The sequence below is a fragment of the Parasteatoda tepidariorum genome, chromosome X1, assembly GCF_043381705.1.
Source record: "Parasteatoda tepidariorum isolate YZ-2023 chromosome X1, CAS_Ptep_4.0, whole genome shotgun sequence".
Lineage (NCBI taxonomy): Eukaryota > Metazoa > Arthropoda > Arachnida > Araneae > Theridiidae > Parasteatoda > Parasteatoda tepidariorum.
The window spans coordinates 33,077,412-33,098,022 of NC_092214.1; the positions used below are offsets into that span (position 1 = coordinate 33,077,412).

At 27.5% G+C, this 20,611-nt stretch overlaps 2 protein-coding genes across 4 annotated transcripts in view; one reads left to right on the forward strand and one right to left on the reverse strand.

Moving 5' to 3' along the window:
• LOC107445928 (uncharacterized) overlaps positions 1-20,611 on the forward strand; it is a 258,022-nt gene that overhangs the window by 197,502 nt on the left and 39,909 nt on the right. Inside the window, exon 1 of one of the 3 annotated variants that reach the window (XM_016060433.3) lies at positions 172-309. The exons of the other annotated variants lie outside the window; for them this stretch is intronic. The gene's annotated coding sequence lies outside the window, so the exon portion shown is untranslated. Of the gene's footprint in view, positions 1-171; positions 310-20,611 lie in introns of those variants that run through there. 3 annotated transcript variants of the gene reach the window in all.
• On the reverse strand, positions 114-14,555 carry LOC107445929 (uncharacterized). Its single transcript, XM_016060436.4, has 3 exons — positions 14,233-14,555; positions 5,800-5,877; positions 114-289 (listed from the first exon to the last, which is right to left on the reverse strand). The coding sequence occupies exons 1-3, from the start codon at positions 14,372-14,374 to the stop codon at positions 114-116; spliced, it is 396 nt and encodes a 131-aa protein (XP_015915922.1). The 5' UTR covers positions 14,375-14,555.

Sequence of the window (20,611 nt, forward strand, 5' to 3'; positions counted from 1 at the left end):
AATGTTAGATAAACAGTAGGCCAGCTACGGTCTTGAAAGATCGATTTGGCAACAGTCTTTAGAAGACCGATGTTTGTATAGGAAGATTTGGCTGGGGAAGAAAAAGCCGAACCTTAAAATGTTGGTGTGTTCAAGTTAGCCAAACAAGTGGCGTTTGAACCGCAGAGAAGCCTTTGGAAAGGTCTTTGACGGAAAAGTCTAGTCATCAGTTTAATAAACAAAGCAGTTATTCGATCTCGTCGCTTGGTTCCTTCAGCAGCTGCTGCTCCACCTTGTTGCTGTTTATCACCTGCAGAAAAAAAAACAAAGGTATTTAGTATATCGTCATAAATATATTTGCAATATTATGTAAAGAAATGTGTGTGCTTTTTTTAATGCACTGATCACAGTATTAATGATGATTATAACAACAAAAAGTACCCGTTAAAATACCTAGTTGAATAATTAAAAAAATATTTTCTTTCAGAAGAGTGTTGACTTCATGTTCCTAGCAATAAACAATTAAAGTTTAAAAGCTTTATATTTTGAGTTTTTATTTTAGGCTTCAGAAATTTTGACAATTTTCTCACAGCTAGCTAAATTTAATGTTTGTGTTGTTGTTAAACAAGTGCTATTTTTAATATTTGATTATATAAGTTTTATTCTCTCTAGTTATAAATTAAATTTTGATGGCTACTAAAATTTAAATAAAGCAACAGGTTAAAAGATATCTTATGGTGTGAATGTTGCATAAATGTTATTCTGTCAACTTCCGACAGCTTCTAAAAAAGCTATGTAATTAGTAAAGTTCAATTACAAAAATTTCTAGATTTGATCTGTAAACTTGTTATTTACAATGATATACATTGAAATGTTATCTGAAATATATTTAAAATAGGGTATATTTATTTTTCTGTTTATTCTTAAGACATATTAAAATAGTATTTTATACAAATATTTGTCGCACCGCCACTTTGGTAATCAAAATTATATTTTCTTGGTAAACTATGTTAATCAGGACATCTTGATTAAGAATCTTGATCTAGTCTTGATTAAGTCTTGATTAAAGTTCTTAAAATCTTCATAAAGAAATTATGTCGATCTTGATTAACGATATTCCTTTCAATTGTTTTGTTTATAAGTTGCTTTTATTAAGCATTTAAAATTATGTTCTCACTAAGTGCTGTAAGTACTTCGATTATTTACTGTAAAGATTTTTTTAAGTAAACAAAAATTAAAATTTTAGTTTTGCGATTTTTTTTTGCGAAAATTTGAAGTTTAAGCTTATTATTTTGGTTAAAAAAATGTGTGTTTATTTTTTGCATGAAAACAAAATTTTTGTAATCATTAAATTTCAATGTTCTGTATATATTTCGGATTTTTAAGCTTATTAGAGCACCAAATTAAGCAGAGTAAAAACGACACAATTTCTGAAATAGGTGATAGTTTTTCAAATTTTGATACTAAGTCTGTATAGTTCAGAGAATTCGAAAAATATTAGAACATCTATTTGCAAATGAAAACATGTTTAACACGTGCTTAATGTCTAATTATTTGTTTTACATAAGCGTCTTTTATCAAACTTTATTTAAAATCTAAATTATCTATATCACTTATATTTATATTCAATGAATTTTATTATAGCTTTTAATGATTTAAAATAATATAATTGCCCCTTTTAGAGTAATTTTTAATGTTAACATTTATGGCATGTAATACCGATAAAATATTAATAAAGTAATATGACTATGATGTTTATTTTTTTTCTTTAAAAAAATCCTTGTTTTCTCTAAATGCTTGACATTGGTATGAAAAATGTAAGGAATAAGTACAGATTTGCTTACTTTTAATTTATTGTCGAAAATATATATAAACGGTAAAAAGCTTGATAATTCAAGGTTTAATTTATTGAAAACTTTTATTAAAAATATTTTCACTGTTATTTTCTAATTATTTAGTGAAACATAAATTTAACTGTTGTTTTTAATACAAACCGGCATTATTGCCTAGTTCCAACGATTTCTCAACGAAAAATAATTATGGCAATTTCTCTTGAACAAAGGATATTTTTCATTCGTAAGGATTGTTGTTTTACTGTGATTGTTGCAAATTAGGAAAAAAAAATATACCTACAATCAAATTATTTATTAAACTATTCATTAAACTATTCATTAAATTAACCTCAAATACTAAAAATGATATCCTCTATTTTATTCGAAAGAAAATACCCCCAAATAAATTATTAGATAAATGAAATCTTTAGTCATATCATGATCTACATTCTATTAATCTTTTCAAAATCTACAGAGGTTTTATTTTAAATAAGCTCAGATTCAATGACTTCCACGAAACCTGGAGTTTTTTTCTTTTTCTTTCCTTTTTTCAAATATTGCAGTGCTAGACTTAGTTCATGACTTTATTCTCGCTTTTGCTTTTAGTACTTGAACTTTAGAATTAGAAAACATTTCCAATATAGAAAAGCAATTTACATTGCCATCCTGACTGATAGTAATTTTCAAAGATTTATACTCAAAGAATCCTTAATTAAAACATTATTATTTTTTTTATTTAACAACCCGTTGAACAGACAACCCAATTCTTAGTTTATGACTATCAATGTTCAATTCCGTAGCCCTGTTATTTTGAATCTAACCAGAAGACAAGCTAACAAGAAGAGCTCCTGAATCAAACAATTTGGGACAAACTAGATTTCGCGTACGACTTTTGGATGGAACATACCCGCATTTTCGTTATACGGAGAGGAAAACCAAAATATAATATTTGGTGATTCAGAAACCCTTATAAATATTTAAGTAAATCACTAGAATTGCTTTTAACGGTGCAAGGAAATGCGTGAAACAACCAGGTATAACAGAGGACAAGACAGTAAAAAAAAAAAAAAAACTGCTGATATGAAAAACTGTTGTTTTCTAAAAAACAGTTTCTTTGCAACCTTTTTGGGAAAACATGCGTTCCACGATACTAAACCAAACATAATTTATTACATCATTTACGTTTGTCTCGCTGACGTAAATTCGTTTTAGTTGGGAGTATTTTTATTGTTTCGGGCTCTTGCGCCATTAAATGTTGTATTCTAACTTTTTTTGGATATGAAATTGATTTGACGCTTTACTTTATTCTCTGATTATGTCACATAATCATTAATTGGAAGATTGTTACTTTATTAGGTCATTAAACTTTTGTCTTGGATAAGAATTTACTTATCACATAATTTTTATTATATATTTTTATCTTATATAAATATATATTAGCAATTGAGTTGTGAGATTAATATTCAGTTTTTAATTGTAAACTTATTAGCAATAGTGAAAGGATTACAACAGTTAAATAACACAGTGTAAAAAGTAATTTGATGCAATTTCAATAAATAATTCTTTAAAGAATGATTTTTAATAATGAACTCGGGCACCTTCCTTTCAAAGAATGTTAATAATTCATTTTTCAAAAAAATGTTTTAATATAAAAGCATTGATCAAGATCATTGACACTTACAAAACGAAGTATTTTTTTGTATTTTTTCTGCAAACTTGATATTAAAATTATCTTTAAGCATATAAAAATCCGAATATTTAACAGCAATTTAAGTTAAATATTCCGATCATTACTTGGTACTCATACATCATCCACTATGTGGGTTGGCTGTTTATTATTGATGTAAAATATGATTCTGTTTATTTACGAAAGGAAAAATATACAATTTATGATCTATTTTCGATTAAGGGTGAACTTTCTGTAGTTCCAAGGTGCGAATTAACTCTAAAGAAAAGTTAACAACCAATCATCTTTTCTCTCATCTCAGCCCTAATTTGATGAAATTGTTGCAAATTGGCGCATGCGCAAATACGTAATAAATTTTCGGGTAGAAAAATATATAGTAAAAGTGCTATCCATAAGCATAGTCAATATATTTGATGGGGAGATTATGAAAACGTGCGTTTAATCAAAGAAAGTGTAAAAGAAGGTAAACAATATATTATATAGTTATCTTTAAACATTCGTTAAAACGTAGTTTGACAATTTTTAGAGTTTAAAAAAGAATGATTTTTTTCAGTTAACAAAACGCACCAACTTATTATGTCATAATTTCACAAACAATGAAATAAATTGTTTAATCTTAGGTGATTTATAATGTCGGATATTTTTTTAATGAAAAGAAAGGATTGATGAATTGGAGGTTTTATTTATTTTAACACAAGGACTAATAGCGAAATGAAGCATTTTGATTTTCTTTTACATTATCAACGCTTTGACACGTCAAATCAAACATACTAGCAAAATAATCTTCAAACAATGTGGCATGCTAAATATCTAAGGAAACAATAGCTCCCTTTCAAATAATTATTTGAATTATGCAAAGTAGAAATTTTTGTGATACTCCATCAAGTATCCTGGTTCGATCGAAAATTTAAATACTTATATTTCAGTAATCATAACAATTAAACGACCAAATATAAAATTTTCAGCTTAAATTCTCATAAATAATCCTTAAAGAAAAAGAACGTTACTCCTAATAAAGCTTCATAATAGAGGGTTAAAATATTCCGACCGCAACATGTCATCAGACTTATTATTCTTTCCTTAGTGTCATTACGAAATAATACACTTGTGCCATCAACAAGTGTCCCGTTGAAAATGATAAGATCTAGAAATGACAACTATAACGAAGTAAATCATATTTTACTTCATCTCAGGTAGATATAGTCAGTCACCTGGAAAAGAAGAAATTATAGGGAAGTAGAAATAAATAGCACGATATGACATGATTTGCAACTTCTGAAAAAAAAACTCCACTTACCTCCGTAGAAGTTCTTATAATGGACCCATTTAGAGCAAAAGAAGTATTATAAATATACTCAAATGAGCTTACTTCTTCATGCTATTCTTGTATTGTATGACTACTTTATTCTATGATCAATAATTTGGTACAGTGTAGGCAGAATGCAATTGTCAAAAGAAGTTGAGAAAATTCTAATTTTCTCAACCTATTTATGTATTTGAATACAATTTAAGTATTTGAATTACATTATTTGGAAATAAAATTTTAATATTTGAATATTCCAGACATTGTTTAAAAAATTGTTCGTCCATCTGTGAATTTTTTATTTTGGACATAGCTCGAGATGTATGTTTGAAAAATGAATATAACTCAACATCCACGTTTGAACTCAAAATGCGCTATCACCTACATGTATTTTGTTAACATATGCATAGTTTTCACAGAGCACGGAATTTCGTTGGAAAAACATAATATGTAAAATATTGAAGAAAAAATCTTTTTTTTTAAGAAGCGAAAATGCTTTTCAATTAAACACAATGTGGTTAATTGAAATCAACTTTGGTAGTTGAAAGTAGACATATGACCAGCAAGGATTAACGAAACTATGTCCAATTTCTTTTTCAAACGCACGTTTCTAAGTATGTCCATTTTCTTCAATGCGTAGTTAAAGGTATTTTCCCCTTTTTTAACGAGCACATCGAACTATGTCCATTCTCTAAAACACGCTTTTTGAGATCTATATTTTTTTTCCAAATGTGCTTTTCTAGTTCCAAAGTCAGTTTTCTCAAACGCCCATATAGAGTTATGGATAAGATAAAAAGATCACCGACTATATGTGAATTTATTTTAAAGATTCATTATACAAAATTTAGTTAAAGTTAGTTGAATTCATAACTTTATGTAGAAAGATAAAGCCTCAATGCGCTACAGTTTTGTAAGCAAGCAAGCAAGTCTAAAATTTTGACTCATGCATTCTGACTAATTAAATAATGTTTAACAGGGATTAAAATATTTTTTCTTACCTGTTAATGTATTGAAAAACTGTGTTTTCAAGTCTCTTGCTAATCTCACATAGTTTATCGCTTGACCAGGAGGCCAACCTAAAAAATATATTATTTTTATTAAACATGCTTAAGCACATGTAGTTAAATATATAAGTAAATAATGCTTTTGCAAACTCTTAAACCCTATTATGACAAACAATAAGTGTCAATTTTTAAGGACTGTCGCGGCATTTTCAAAATAATTAGAAAGTTAAATGATCTTTTATACTTTAATTCGTTAAACTTTGTGGCGAATTCAGAGATTTAGTATTTCGTAATCACTGCCCTTAAGTCTTTGTTAAAAATGAAGTCTGAATTATTTACGCATTAAGGATAGTAAATTAATTGAAACAGTCGAATCAATCTGACGTAACGTTACAAAATTGACGAATCACTATGGAAGGAAGCGAAAGTAGAAATATCAAAATCCGATTGCTGGAGCAAAATGAAAGGATAAGAAAGACACTAGATGGCAGGCATTATCAACAAAACTTTCAAATTCCCCAAAAATTAAACTAGTATACTAGTCCAGTCCTTCTCAATAATAATTCATCAGAATTTGACATTGTTTTTTTCTTATTTTGAATTGCGAAGAATCTTATACCATTCAAATTTTTACAAGTGTGTTTAATATTAAAAACTTTAAAGTAACTCTATGCAGGTTTTACTTTATTTTTAGGTCATGATTGCTTCAGAGTTTAGGGAGTTAGTAATCAGTATCTAAACTTATGAAATTTAAAATATCTTTGTTGGATTAAACTATAGATTATTTACTTTACAATACATAAAATAGCTACATTAATAAGTAAAATTGTAAACAATGCCAAACAATTGTAAACAATGTTGCGATTTCATTCGGCTCAATCAACAAATTACTATTCAGCTCCAAAGAAGTTCAATGTGAAAAATGAATTGTATATATCAGTCAACTTTTAAATTTACAAAACAGTTGCATGATTTTTTTATAGAAAAATTCGAGTTAATATTCTCATGAAAAAATTATTTTTCATAAAATAATATAAAAGTAAATTTTTTTTATTAATTTAGTAAAAGTTTTGTAAATGATATAATGCAAAACAACAGGGGAAAGATGTTTCATCAAATATTTAGTTTAGGAACTTTATAATCAATTATTTTGCTTTAATCAATTGAACTATTAGCTTCACAAAAAAGGTTCTATTTCTTGTTTTTTGTTTTCTCTCAATAAATAGTAATTTCTGTTATTCAAAATGCGAATCTAAGGTATAAACTATTATCAAGTGCATTTGTGAATAATTAAATGAATAATTCCAAAGGATTGAAGCGGAAAGATTTACTTGATTACATAAAAACTCTATTTGCTTCAAAAATTATAAAATTTGAAAAAGTCGACATGTTTTAAGCGCTCAAAAACGGGCGTCTATTCTCAAGACTCGCCAGATGCGAATGAGGTAATCTATAACGAAGACTTGAAGAATAAAATGTTAAGTTGCCAACGTAAAAGGGGAAAATAAAAGTGAAAAACCAAAGTATAAAAATAAGCTCAGTATTTTGGAAGAATTTGCGAGTTTAGCAATAAAATTCGAAAAATAAACTCTCGGATACGGTGATTTTCAAGCTTTGATTTTTACTTTTATTCATTTTCAATTTTTAATTTTATTTAACGGATTTATCTCATTTAGTGGAGATCTCGAAAACTTGCAAATCACGAATCTGGAAACAATAATGTAAAAATGTCACCTTCAAAAAATGTGATTTATCGCTATATTACCCCAAGCTAATCATTAAGCCTATTCTCAAACATTTTCATGTTTTTAAAAGTTTTAACCATTTTTTTCGGAGGTATATATTTAAAGTATATTTTGTGTTACATGAGTTAAAAAGTTAATTTCAACTGAAGGCACTAATTTAAGTCATCCAACTCTCATTGGAAGATCGTTTCTTTTGAAAGGGAAGCCTCTGAGTCCTTTTTTTGAAAAACTTTAAAAATCGAACACTGAAAACAAAATGTTAAATTAATTTTGGAAAATTTTGAAGACCAATCTAACNATCACGAATCTGGAAACAATGTAAAAATGTCACCTTCAAAAAATGTGATTTATCGCTATATTGCCCCAAGCTAATCATTAAGCCTATTCTCAAACATTTTCATGTTTTTAAAAGTTTAAATATATATCTCCGAAAAAAATGGTTAAAAGTATATTTTGTGTTACATGAGTTAAAAAGTTAATTTCAACTGAAGGCACTAATTTAAGTCATCCAACTCTCATTGGAAGATCGTTTCTTTTGAAAGGGAAGCCTCTGAGTCCTTTTTTTGAAAAACTTTAAAAATCGAACACTGAAAACAAAATGTTAAATTAATTTTGGAAAATTTTGAAGACCAATCTAACTCAATTTCAAAAAAATTCAAAGCACTAAATTGCGAGTTTTAGTGATTCTAGGATTATTGTGAGAGTTTACTAACTAGTTCTATGCCTACAATTTTTGCCATCCTTTAAGAATAAATTATTACATAATGTTGAAATTTTACTACTTTTTTAAACTTTTGTATGCTTAATTGAAGCGATTAAATTGTGTTTAAATTTGAGAATTTTATGCTTTTAAGACAATTCAATTGTAAAATTGTAGCGATTGTTTAGCACAGAATAATCCTACAAGTTTATCTTCTTCAAAACTCATTGGTTATCTGCTTAGAATTGCATATTCCAGTAATGTATTTTTAACTGAAATTCTTATGCATTTATGTCATTAATATTTTAATTACAAGAGTATTTAAGTAATTTGGCATGTTTGCGATTAATCAATTATAAATTGATTATTCACATTTAAAAAAATTTTCTTTTAACCCCTATAGCAAAATTCAGCTTTTTTCTGGATTACCAGGAAGTATTTGTAGCCGATGAACCATTATGCAAATTTCAATATTCAACCGCAAGAATTCCAACCTATAAAACTGCAGCTATCAATATAATCAATTTAATGATGCAAACTTACAGTAACAAACTGTAGTAGCTAGGTTAATGCCCAACCCAAAAATCATCCTTTTATCAATAGATCAGAATCTCATTAGATGAGTTTTTTTTTTTTAAATAACTATCTCTTCAGTATGCCAGACATCTTCTCATCATAACCTCAAATATTTCTTTTTTTATTTTACATATACCAATTTTATTTTTTCCCTTCGGTAGGTCAAGTGCACGAATGCTGAAACATAAAACTAAAACTGAGGAAGGGGGAAAAAGTTACCATCCAACTTTTCTCAGACAGTATACGGATCTTCTTTTGGTTCCACATCATTAATTTTTTGAATAATGCTTTACAAATTACTTTTTTATTCTACGTTTGGTTTTCGAGTCTTAGTAATTTAACTCCACTAGACTGAAAAGTCTATTTTAATGAAAATAGAAAAAGTTTTACTCATAAAAGCTATAATAAACTATGTATTCTGCGTGAGCAATTTTTTTTCAGTAGCGAAAGCAGGTTAATTTCTTTACTCGAATTTATGAAAAAAATATTAACGAAACAAAGTTTACATTGTTGGCAGAAAATAGATTTAGTAAGTTGTAAAAAAATTTGATGTACTGTTGCCATCATTTTTGGTGTTGAGGTAAATTAAAATTTTTTACGGTGCATGTAGTAGGATTTTTTATTTACTTTTTCACTGTTTTAGTTTTATTTATTAATTTTTTGTTTGTTCATTGACAACACATTGTCGTGCGCATTAGAATCAATTTAATGACTTAAAAAACAAGTACATTTTTATTAATATATTTACACTTATTCTTTCAGACATTTATTATTTTATTAATTTCCTGTATTTTTTAACGATAGCAGCTGTACTTCTGTACTTAATGTAATTTAGTTTATCTCAACACAAAATTAGTGGAAACTGTACAACATTTTTTACAATGTAGAGAAATGTATGTTTTAAAGGACGGGAATCATTGTATGATTTTTATTTCTGAGGTTGCGTAATTTTTACCTTATTAATAGGGTGATCTAAAATAACATAGTCAAAGTAAAAGTTAAAGCAGGCTAACAAAAATCTCAAAGGAGCGTGGAGTCGTAAGTGATATCAAAGTGGGCTGATTGCATGGCCATCACGTTCACTAGATTTGTCTCCAATAGTTTTTTTTTATCCTATAAAATTTCTAAAAGGATTTAATTGCAAAATGGATAGTCATCATAAGAGGACATCATAAGAAGACTTAGGGAGAATTATTGCGGCAGCAGGCTGAATCGGAAATACACATGGTTTACTTGAAAGGATTCGCAATCTATATCAAATTCTCTGACGCCTAGCTAAAAACTTAACTTAAACATGTTATATTTGTAGAAATACGAGATAAATAAAATTATGTAGAATAATTTTTTTTTTTGTTTTTCTTGTATATTAAGCATAATTTATTAATTCTTCTAACGGTTCCAGATAGCATTTGCTGCTCATGCTCCTATGTGATTTTTTTCCTTTGTCCTTGTTTTGTCTATCATTCTGACAATGTTATTTTAAATTACCCTGTATATGCAAATTTTAAAACTTCTATTTAAACTATAAATTAGCAATACAAGATAGAAATTCACACTCATTACGCTAATAGAAAATGCACAATTAAGTAATGAAAGCCAATTTCATCCATAAGATAAAATAGATATAAAACCCAAATTATAACATAATCTATGTTATAATTACCAAATTTTCTTATTATAAATTGAAATACATTTTATAAAAATTTAGATCTAGTTATTGAGACTGCTTTATTAATCATATATTTAGAAACAGATGCCTAGTTTCTTTGTATAAATATAATTTTACTTCATAACAATCTTTTTTATCGCATTTGATATATATGGAAATAAACCTGAAACTGCATTTTAAGTTTAGAGAGATTTTATAACAAATGATTGGGTTTAAAAATTCATAGGGTTATTTTGAACTTAAAAAGTTCCAGCCAATAGCATCAAATTTATAGGAAAAAAATAGCTTTTGATTTTGTAACTAAGTAATGAATATAAACTAACAATAATTTTATGATTTGAAAATTGTAAACTAGTTTTACATAATGTTCGACATACTTCTTGACTAAATTGAATACGTTACAGCAGCATTTTAAAATTGTTATTGCAGGGAAACTGTTTCAATTTTTAAAGATAGTTAGACATGAACTTTACAGAGTTAAAAACAAATAAACGAGAGTTCTGCAGATAAAGTTACCCTAATTTTCTTTAACTTGTCCGTATTAATTTCCCTTCCCATTTGGTTTTGCAGTTGATTTAGTTAGTAATTTTGTTTTAGTTACTGTGAATATTTATTGTTATTTAAGTTAGTGCAGAATAGCCACTAAACCTTAGTCAGTCCATTTATTTCATATGATATAAACTTCATGATACATTTCATGAAATTTCACTTTTGACGCGAAACTTTCAGTCAAGTAGTTAAGAAAAGTGATATTAAATTTTATAAATTTTGTATTTAAAATAGATTTCAACTGAATTTAAATAAAAAAATTTAAAATACCACAAATTAAACTTTAAACGCTATAATATTTAGGTCTGCAAGGCTTAAAATTGTTTCCATGCGTATATATAACGAACTTCTAATTCCGTTTAACTTCTTCCTTACTCTCAATTAGGGTCCCACTCCATAAGAGAAAAGTAATTACTGGCCGGTTGGAGATTGCGCAGTAGTGATCTCTGTTGACGGTATATAGATGGGCCGAAAGCAGTGCAAAATCTCTCTATTGCTTAATAGCAAAGCCGCCATTTGTCCCTTTCTTTCAAAATTGGCTGTACGGTCATCTTTTTGAGATCGTTTATTCAAATATTTAACGAATTTCTCGTTAGAAAAATAAAAAATTCAAAAATTATTTTTAAGTTTTATTTTATTTATTTTTTTGTTCAATAGATAGTAATTTTAAATTCTTGTCCTTAAATATGCATCCTAAATGGAAAGTTGCAAGGTTATTGAGTTATAAGTTGTAAAAAATGAGTCATTCTTTCTTTTCGCGATATCAGTTTTAAAATCAGACACTCAATTTGAATTCAGTATATTTTTTCAATATACTATGGAAACCCGCAAGGTAAAGATTTGTAAATTTAATCGCTTATTGTAATCTTACTGTTTAATTGTTCGTGCTTGCATTCGCGCCGTAATGTTCAAAATGAGGCAGCAATTTTTTCTACTGTTATCGGAATATTTCGCTTGTAGTATGTTTTTTTTTGCATTCTTTTTTTTTGTATTCATTTTGAACATTTCTTGGATGTATATCGTATTCAGACTTTCAGGTTTTGTACAGTATTCAGTATAATTTACACGATTCAAAAGTAGTTTACGTTTTTTAATATTCCACATGCTAAAATTTTTTGGCACATAAATAATTAAAATGCCAATGAGTTCTTTATTATAATTTTTCTCGGTGGTCAGTAAAAAGTAATATCTTTCTGAACATTAAACAATGTTTCAGCAACTATTATCATTATTATGAACGTAGAAACAAAAGAAAAACTTTATCATACATCTTAATCTATTATAATATTTTTATAAAATCTTTGTCATTTTTTACGTTCCATGTGTACATAATTAAACAAAAATTTCTGAAAATTGTTTATATTTGAGTTGTTTATTCTGGATGCTTTATTCTAATCCCGAAAACTGTTCAACAATACAGCTGAACGTGTTCGCAGTCATTTTAGTTTCATAGAAATCAGGATTCTTAATTAATCAAATGGTTAGGACAGATAACTTCGTAGTGCAAATTCTTGACTTGTTAAAAAAATTGATGTGCAATTGGTGCAACTGGAAACTAAGTAATAAGAATAATTCTAGTTAATTAGACATTCAATGAACTAATAAACTTAGAAGAGCATTTTATTAAAAATATAAATAACTAAAAAATTGAAAAAGGGTGCATTGTTGAATTAGACTCTTAAGTTCATCTCCCCTTTTGAAACACACGTGGATTTCTGAGTTATTATTAGACTTTTTTCCTTATTATTATTATGCTTCACGATTGTAATGATTTATACTGTCGCAGAATTCTGAATAGTTGTGCATATATATTAAATTGCTTTGCGAACTACTAGCGCCATATTTCCCCTACAGGTGACTTTCAGAACTACATTTTTGCCAGAGATTTGTTTTTATCATGTCTGCATTTGTCAACTGATAGAATTTGCCGAAACTTTTAAATTTATGTTCAGATGGCTCTGAGTAATGTTAGTAGCAAAAAATAACCTTCTGTATTTATAATAATACACGTTTTAAAAATTATCACCGTCAAAATTTTCAGTATCGCACTTTTACCTGAAAATAAAAACATACAATTGTAAAAGATTTTTTTAGCAACATTGTTTTTAAAGTATTTTACGTTTCACTTAACGTAATTTTTAAAACTCATGATAGAAATGTTGAGATTATGCAATACATGGTTTTTTTCTAATAAATTTTCTCCTTACAATAAATATTTTATATAACTTATTATTGCTAACGTTCTAGCTTAAAATTGCTAAAAAAATATGAATTGTTAATAATTTCTTTAACTATACACTATCATCACAAATAAGTGAATTATTGATATCGCTTTTTAGAATAATCGAAAGTAGCATTTTTATAGGAACTAAAATTGTTTCATTAAAGCTTCATTGTTTAAAGCCTTAAATATTCATAAATGAATATTGTTTCAAACGTAAATAGAATTAAGTAATCAATACAAACAGAATCAAAGGTACTTCGTTTTAATATATTTAACATATTTGCATAAAATTTAATTGAAATAAATTTATTGTTCTTAGAGGTATAATAAAATGTATTAATGCCAATATAAAAAAAGCATTTACGTTAATCACATTTATTTATTTTAAATACCGTAGAAATAAAAAATTTTCTGAAACACTATGCTTTTGCTTAAATTAAAGTTGATGATTTATTTTTTATATTTTAAAATTCGTTCCTTTAAAATAATTCGACATACATAACGCTTTAGATGGATGAAAACTTCAGAAAAGTTTAAACTTAATATAAAATAAAGCATATACATATAATATATAATAAAAATCTAGTTTTTCTGAAATAGGGCTTTTGTTTCAATGAAACTTATTTATTTCTTATCTGTCAAAACTCGTCTTTTAATTGAATTTTACATACATAAAGCTGAAGATAGATGAAAACTTCAGAAAAGTTCAAACTATTAGGAGTTAAAACTTCTTCAATAAAGTGAGCTCTTATGAAGAAAAGCATTACCACTACTTTCCAATTAATAATTCTTTTTTTTAATTTTCAAACTAATATTTAGTTTTACAATTAAAAATGTCAACTTTAACAAGAATCACTACATTGAAAAATGCTGAAAGATTGTGTCAGCTTTTAAAAAATGTCTAAAGTAATTACTGTGTTTTAAGCAATAGATTTCGCAGAATATTTGTAAGTTTAGAACATACCTGAATCATAGTTAAGTCCTTGATCATCAAAGTTTAGTCCTTGATCTCCTTGTATTAAGTCCATAAATTGCATTTGCGACCACGATCTTTGCAAACAAACTACAAAAAGCACAAGACACAGCATCCAGCACGCTCTAGCCATTTTTTTTTGTGGATAATGTAAGTCCCAACGCTAAGTAAACGAAAGTTTCAAAATCTAATTTCACTAGCACTTTTTTCTTGAAATTAAGAATCCCGCCTCTTTTAGAGAAACAAAAACCGCGCCCGAGCGATAACTCGCAGACGCGTTTCTTTAAGATGAAGAAGTGATGAAGGAAGATGCTGAGATGAGGAAGTGAGGGTTTTGTGTCCTGGATCACTTGTTATATGCAGCATCTGACTTCCTTGAGGCAATCAGGCCCAATAACACACTAACCTTCCAGAGTTAGTGAACGAAATAACTGGCCTTGTGTTTCTACAGGCATCATCAGGTGCTTTTCGCTTCTTCAGAGGCTTTTTCTCTCTTAGATATTTCGACAAATTGCAAATTTTAATTTTTAGGCCACTTTTCATTGAGATTCCAATTCTGTTTCTTCGTACTGCCGTAAGAGAGAGATATGGTTATTTTTAACAGGGTTGTTCGTTATCAAACTGAAAGTATTTTATTATGCTTGAGTAGGTTGTTTATTAAATGATCACGTACTTAAACTTGGAGAAAGCCTTTTGCAAAACTTTATAAATAAATTGCGATTTAATTGAAAGATAATTCCGAAAACTATTTTAAATAAAGAAGCAACATTAGGATTCCAATTTTGTTTCTTCGTAGTACCATAAGAGACATTTATCTTTTTAAATTTTTTATTTTTTTAAATTTTGAACTATTGATTGTCCGCTATTGATCTGAAAGTATTTTATTATCATTTTAGTGAACAAAATAGCTGGTCTTGTGCTTCCATAGGCTTATCGGGTGCTTTTTGCTTCTTCAGAGGCTTTTTCTCTCTTAGATATTTTGACAAATTGCAAATTTTAATTTTTAGGCCACTTTTCATTGAGATTATAATTCTGTTTCATCGTAAGACCATAAGAGAGATATGGTTATTTTTAACAGGGATGTTCTTTATCAAACCGAAATTATGATCTTATGTTTCTGTAGGTTGTTTATTATATCATCATGTACTTTAATTTGGAGAATGTTTTTAATAAATCTTTAGAAATAAATTAGAATTTAGTTTCAGGACTATTCCGAAAATTATTAAGAAGTAACTTGTTGGAGATTTAAATTTTGTTTTTTCGTAGTACTATAAGAGATATTGTTATTTTTAACAGAGTTGTTCGTTTTCAAACCAAGTATTTTCTTATGCTTGAGTAGGTTTATTACATTATCACGTACATTAATTTTGAGAAAACTCGTTACAAAACTTTATAAATCAGAATTTAATTGAAAGATAGCTAGAAACTATTTTAAGTTAAGTATTAACTTTAAAGTTTAAATCTTGTTTCTTAGTAGTACAATTAAGTTTTTTTTTCTTCTTTTAAACAGAATTGACAGCTATTGAGCAGAAAATATTTTTAGCTTCAATAAGTTTATTTCAGTGTCGCATATTTTACTTTAGAGAAAGCCTTGAAAGAACTTTATAAATAAATAAGAATTTAATTGAGAGAAAATTCCGAAACTCTTTTTTAAATCTAGAAATAACTTTGGTTTTTCAAAAAGAAGAAAAAAATAATATTTGAGGATTTGAAATTCATATATAACAAAATACGGTGAAGCAATTTAAATTTTCAAAGATGTAGTATCTTTACAAAAATGTGTTGGTTATAATTAGTGTTTATGGGGATAAATAAAAGTGTCAAAAATAAATTTTTGAACTAACTGGTAAAGAAAAAGTTGGTGTCATTTGAATTTTGATAGTTCTGCATATTATTTCGATTGCTAAATTAATGTTCACTCATGGAACTAGAGGCTCATTAATTGCCAATTTATCAAATTGAAATTCGAATAAAAAGTAACTTTCAATCTTTCTAATGCAAATTTATGTTTATCTTTAAGGATATGAAATGTAAAGTATTTTTTACCATTAAAAATTGTTTTTCCAGGAATCGCAATTTAGATAAATTTGAAATTTATGAACTTAAAAGCAAGCAATGTCATTAAAAAGTATTAATAAATTACTTTAACATGGTTATATGCTGTATTAAAAGCAAATATTTAGTTTGAAAAAAATTCTCTTCGTAAAGAACTATGAAAAAATAACCTTTATTTAATATGTGTACCTTTCTCAAAAATGTACCGTTTTAAATTTTTTTTCTTACATAAGTCTAATGCTCTCTTTTGTTACTGTGTTGTAAAATTCTCAGTTTATCGAGGCTATAAAATTTGATTGGAAGTTTTATCATAGTTAAAAACTACCTATTTATAAGAAATACAATATATTATGAGCAATAAGAAAACCATTGACGAAATAATGTATGAATGAAAAGAAAAAAGCTATGAGAAAAGAGATTTTTCTGGTCATGAACTGCTCAAAAAATAGGCATTTTGTGTAGACTTAAGTATTTCAGCTAACAACCGATGGAACTTATTTCGCATTTTATAGAATGTCTCCTAAAGACTGAAAGTTTTAAAAGAATATTTAAGAAAATAGATCCCCAAGAATTTCAGCCACTTTTCAAATTATCTAGGGTGCTTATAATCCAACAGAAACTCAGCCGAATAAAAATAGTTTCAATCCTTTCCTGACCGCTACATGCAGATTTTATTGCAATTTTCTTACCAAATGGTATTTATCGTCGAGCATAATTTCGATCGTTTGCCTACAAGACTAACAGACGCATATCTAAAATGAAGAGAAAAAGAATTGAAAACTACTTATTTAAAAGGACTTAAAAGAAAAATGTAAATTCTCTTTTTGTCGTACCTAAAACGAAAAACAATAGAAGCGCACTTTCGGTAATGCCTCTACAATTATTTTAAATTCCCCCGACTACTTCAAAAGCAATGAACTTCATTTTTTCATGTTTCAGGTGAGATTGAAAATATTTTTTCTTTTTTTATGTAGTCTACTCGGCATTTTGAAACTTGGCATTTAAAAACGTATTTAAAAATGTGGCATTTTAAAACTTGGCATTTAAAAACGTATTTAAAAATGCGGCATTTTGAAACTTATATTTTTCTACGCTTCTATTAGACCTTGAAAATTAAAGCTAAAAAAGCTTTTTTTCACGTTATTAATAAAGAATATTTTAATTTAATGATTTTTTTCTATTTAAATATGATACATCGCAAAGTTTAGTAATCTACATTGTGTCCATAATACAAAATTTTAACTATGACTGAAAATTGACGCGATTTTCAGACATAAGACATTCAGTATATTAAAAGTGGTTTAGTAAAAATGAAATTCTTCTTTTTTCCTACTCAAATAATTAAATTCTCCGATTTTAAAAATGTTCTAAAATTAATAAGAATGGTGTGTAATAGAATAAGGATAAGATGCTTAAGAATGAAATAGATATCCATACTTAAAATTAAGTCTGACTTTATGTACCATGCATAACCTAAATCATGAACATGAACAACTAAATTACTTGTTTCATCATCCGGTATTTTTTAAGGATTATGTACCCCTTGCAAGATAACGAAAACAGGTACAAAAAATGTGGTCATTTTTTAAACAAAAATATAAGATTTTTTCAAAATTATTTTAGGTATGGTTTGGAAGTTAAAATATCTTTCACTCCGAATTGCTGATAAAGTGGTTAAAAAAATCAAGATAATAGATTTAAGAAGATTTTGCATAGCATTGGATGTATGTTAATCGTAATGAAAACCTAATCTTCTAGCATTTTGCAATTTGTGGGAAATTTTCATGTAAGCGTCATGAATCTAAAATAACTTTAGCGGAAAACCGTAAAGCTAGGCAAAATCTAATGAAATGGTATTCACACTTTCCCCTCAAATTTCTCACATGAGTCAAAATAGCTATATTTGTTTATATGGCTTGAATTTTCTATTTTTAGCCATTCTATAGCCATTTCATTTAGCCATGGTTTAATCTATCGCAAATGACCAAAGATATAGCTTATAAATAAATATTATAAAAATTGTTCAAATAAGAATTGATTTTACAGAATTTTGGAAATAACAACAGATGGTGTTTATTTACGTTTTACTTACATAAATTATGTACGATGTTCTGATCGAATTTTTCTTACATATGGTCTTTTATAGTCCTGATTAAAGATACGATTTTAATTCTTAGTTTCAGCCGACCAGAATGTATAGTGGTCAGGGAGCTGACCTGGGTTCGAATCCCGGACAATGCATGGATATTCTTTCATTCTCTGTACTACCTGTCCTTACTGTGGGAACAATGTTGGCCAACAAATCAGTCGCATTGATACCTGAATGACGAGTGTCAATCGGGTGGGTATTGGAAAAAAAATTCTTAGAATGGAATTATTTAAATGGACATTGTTTTAAGATATACAGCGATAGTGTTATTTGACATTCAGAAATATTTGTGGTGGGGGAATTATTGCTTTGGCAGTTTTAATTTGACTTGAACCTTTCGTCCAAATAAACAGTAATCTCAAAGCAGACACTTAGTATACGATTTCGGATGATAGTGTGCTTCCTACATCATGTCAGTTTTGCAAGTTGGATCCATGTTACTTTCAAAAAGACAACGCCAGCTGACATGAAGCGAAATCTACCATAGATTATTATGGTAACAATGGGATTAACCACCGAATAAACTGGTCATCTTAGATTTGAACCCTATAGATTGAACCTTTTATTAATTTGTTTTTCGATAATTTATTTTCATTTGTATGATTTTTGTTGATATAAGCATTTAGTGTATAAGAAATGTATAGAACATATAAAAAATAAATTTTCTTAAGTTTGGCTTAAAATTGAGAGCTAAAGAATAGTTTAAGAATTTTAACTAACACATATGTAAATATCTGTATTCAGTGACATAAAAATTGCTTATTACCTTTCTATTCTGCTTAAGAATATTTTTTTTCTTATGTATCGATGGGTAATAATCGAATACGTAATCATAAACAAGGTATTATTACGGGGATGTCGAATGTGAAATCTTATTGTTAAACAACCTCTGAAGTTTTCAAAAAAAATTTTATTATTGCTCAATTTAACAGTAAACACATAAGGAAACAATTTCAAAAAAATGTAAATTTAGGTTTATAAAAAATGACAGATACAGCGAATTTTTTTTTAAACTTTTGCATTGGCACATTAAGGGGAAAATCCATTCACAAACTTTAATTAGCTTTTTCAGAAAGCAACTGTTTTTCCTCTGAGATTATACGAGATTTTAATTTCGAATTATTTAATACTATGCAGTACATAATTAATGTTGCGTTTTTATTGCTTACATAGGTTGATTAATTCAATGTTAAATCTTGATTAAGTTCCTTGCTGAATATGCTGCTTTTGTGAACAAAAGGTTCATTACTGCCAGGTTTATTTCCTTAAGGTACATTTTCAATCAATAAAACACAGATTAAAAAAAAATTGACAATTCGGAAAAACTTTTTTTTTCCGAACCAAGAAATCAAAACACACTACAGTTACGTGATACATTTTTGAATAAATTGTTTCAAATAAATATTTTTATAAAAAATTTGGTATTCAGAAAATTTTTGCGGTACGCACTGAATGTATAAAATTACTTAAACTGTCTTAATTCAATGCATCATTAAAAAAAATATTTTTGATATAAATTTAAATTGTTGATTTTAATAAATCATTAAGTTTAATTTTAGAAACAGCACGTGTCCTATTAATTATATAAGTTAAGGAAACAATTACTCATCGCAGTAAGAAAAAATTTTCAATTTAAACAAATACTGCAAGTTTTCTATTTTAATAAAAGTAGACTATCATAAACATTATTTAAGATTAAAAAAAAAATTGAATTTCTTTATTTTTAGCTACCTCCTTTAAAAAAGATCCACTTTCTTCAATAACAAAAAAATAAAAAATTGTATGTTAGATAAACAAGTTGTATATTTGAGTAGGATAATATTTCGTTCCATTTAGCTCCGCTGTTTTTGCAAGTTCAATCGTTCTACTTTTTTCGTGAAGAATGTCCATTTGAGAGAGAAAGCTAAAGAGCAATGACCTTTATCAAATCTTTTTTCTTTCTCTCTCGCTTTTACATAATGATAAGAAAACCATAAGCAAATCTTTTTGAATCTTCAATTGTCCTTCATGAATGCAAAGATTGCTTAATACTGCTCTCTAAATAGATCGGGGCTAGACCATAGTCTCAACATGTTATTACATAACTAGAATCACATTGAAGAGCAATCATTTGGTAATAATTGAGAATGGAAAATATCACAGTGCTCAATATGATCTAGTTTAGAG

What these genes read in the sequence shown, in the direction of transcription:
- LOC107445929 (XM_016060436.4), bottom strand. Translation starts at nt 14,374, where the DNA reads ATGGCTAGAGCGTGCTGGATGCTGTGTCTTGTGCTTTTTGTAGTTTGT. An exon ending in AGGACTTAACTATGATTCAG is followed by an intron (nt 5,878 to 14,232) that starts GTATGTTCTAAA and finishes TATATTTTTTAG; the next exon opens with GTTGGCCTCCTGGTCAAGCG. An exon ending in GTTTTTCAATACATTAACAG is followed by an intron (nt 290 to 5,799) that starts GTAAGAAAAAAT and finishes TTTTTTCTGCAG; the next exon opens with GTGATAAACAGCAACAAGGT.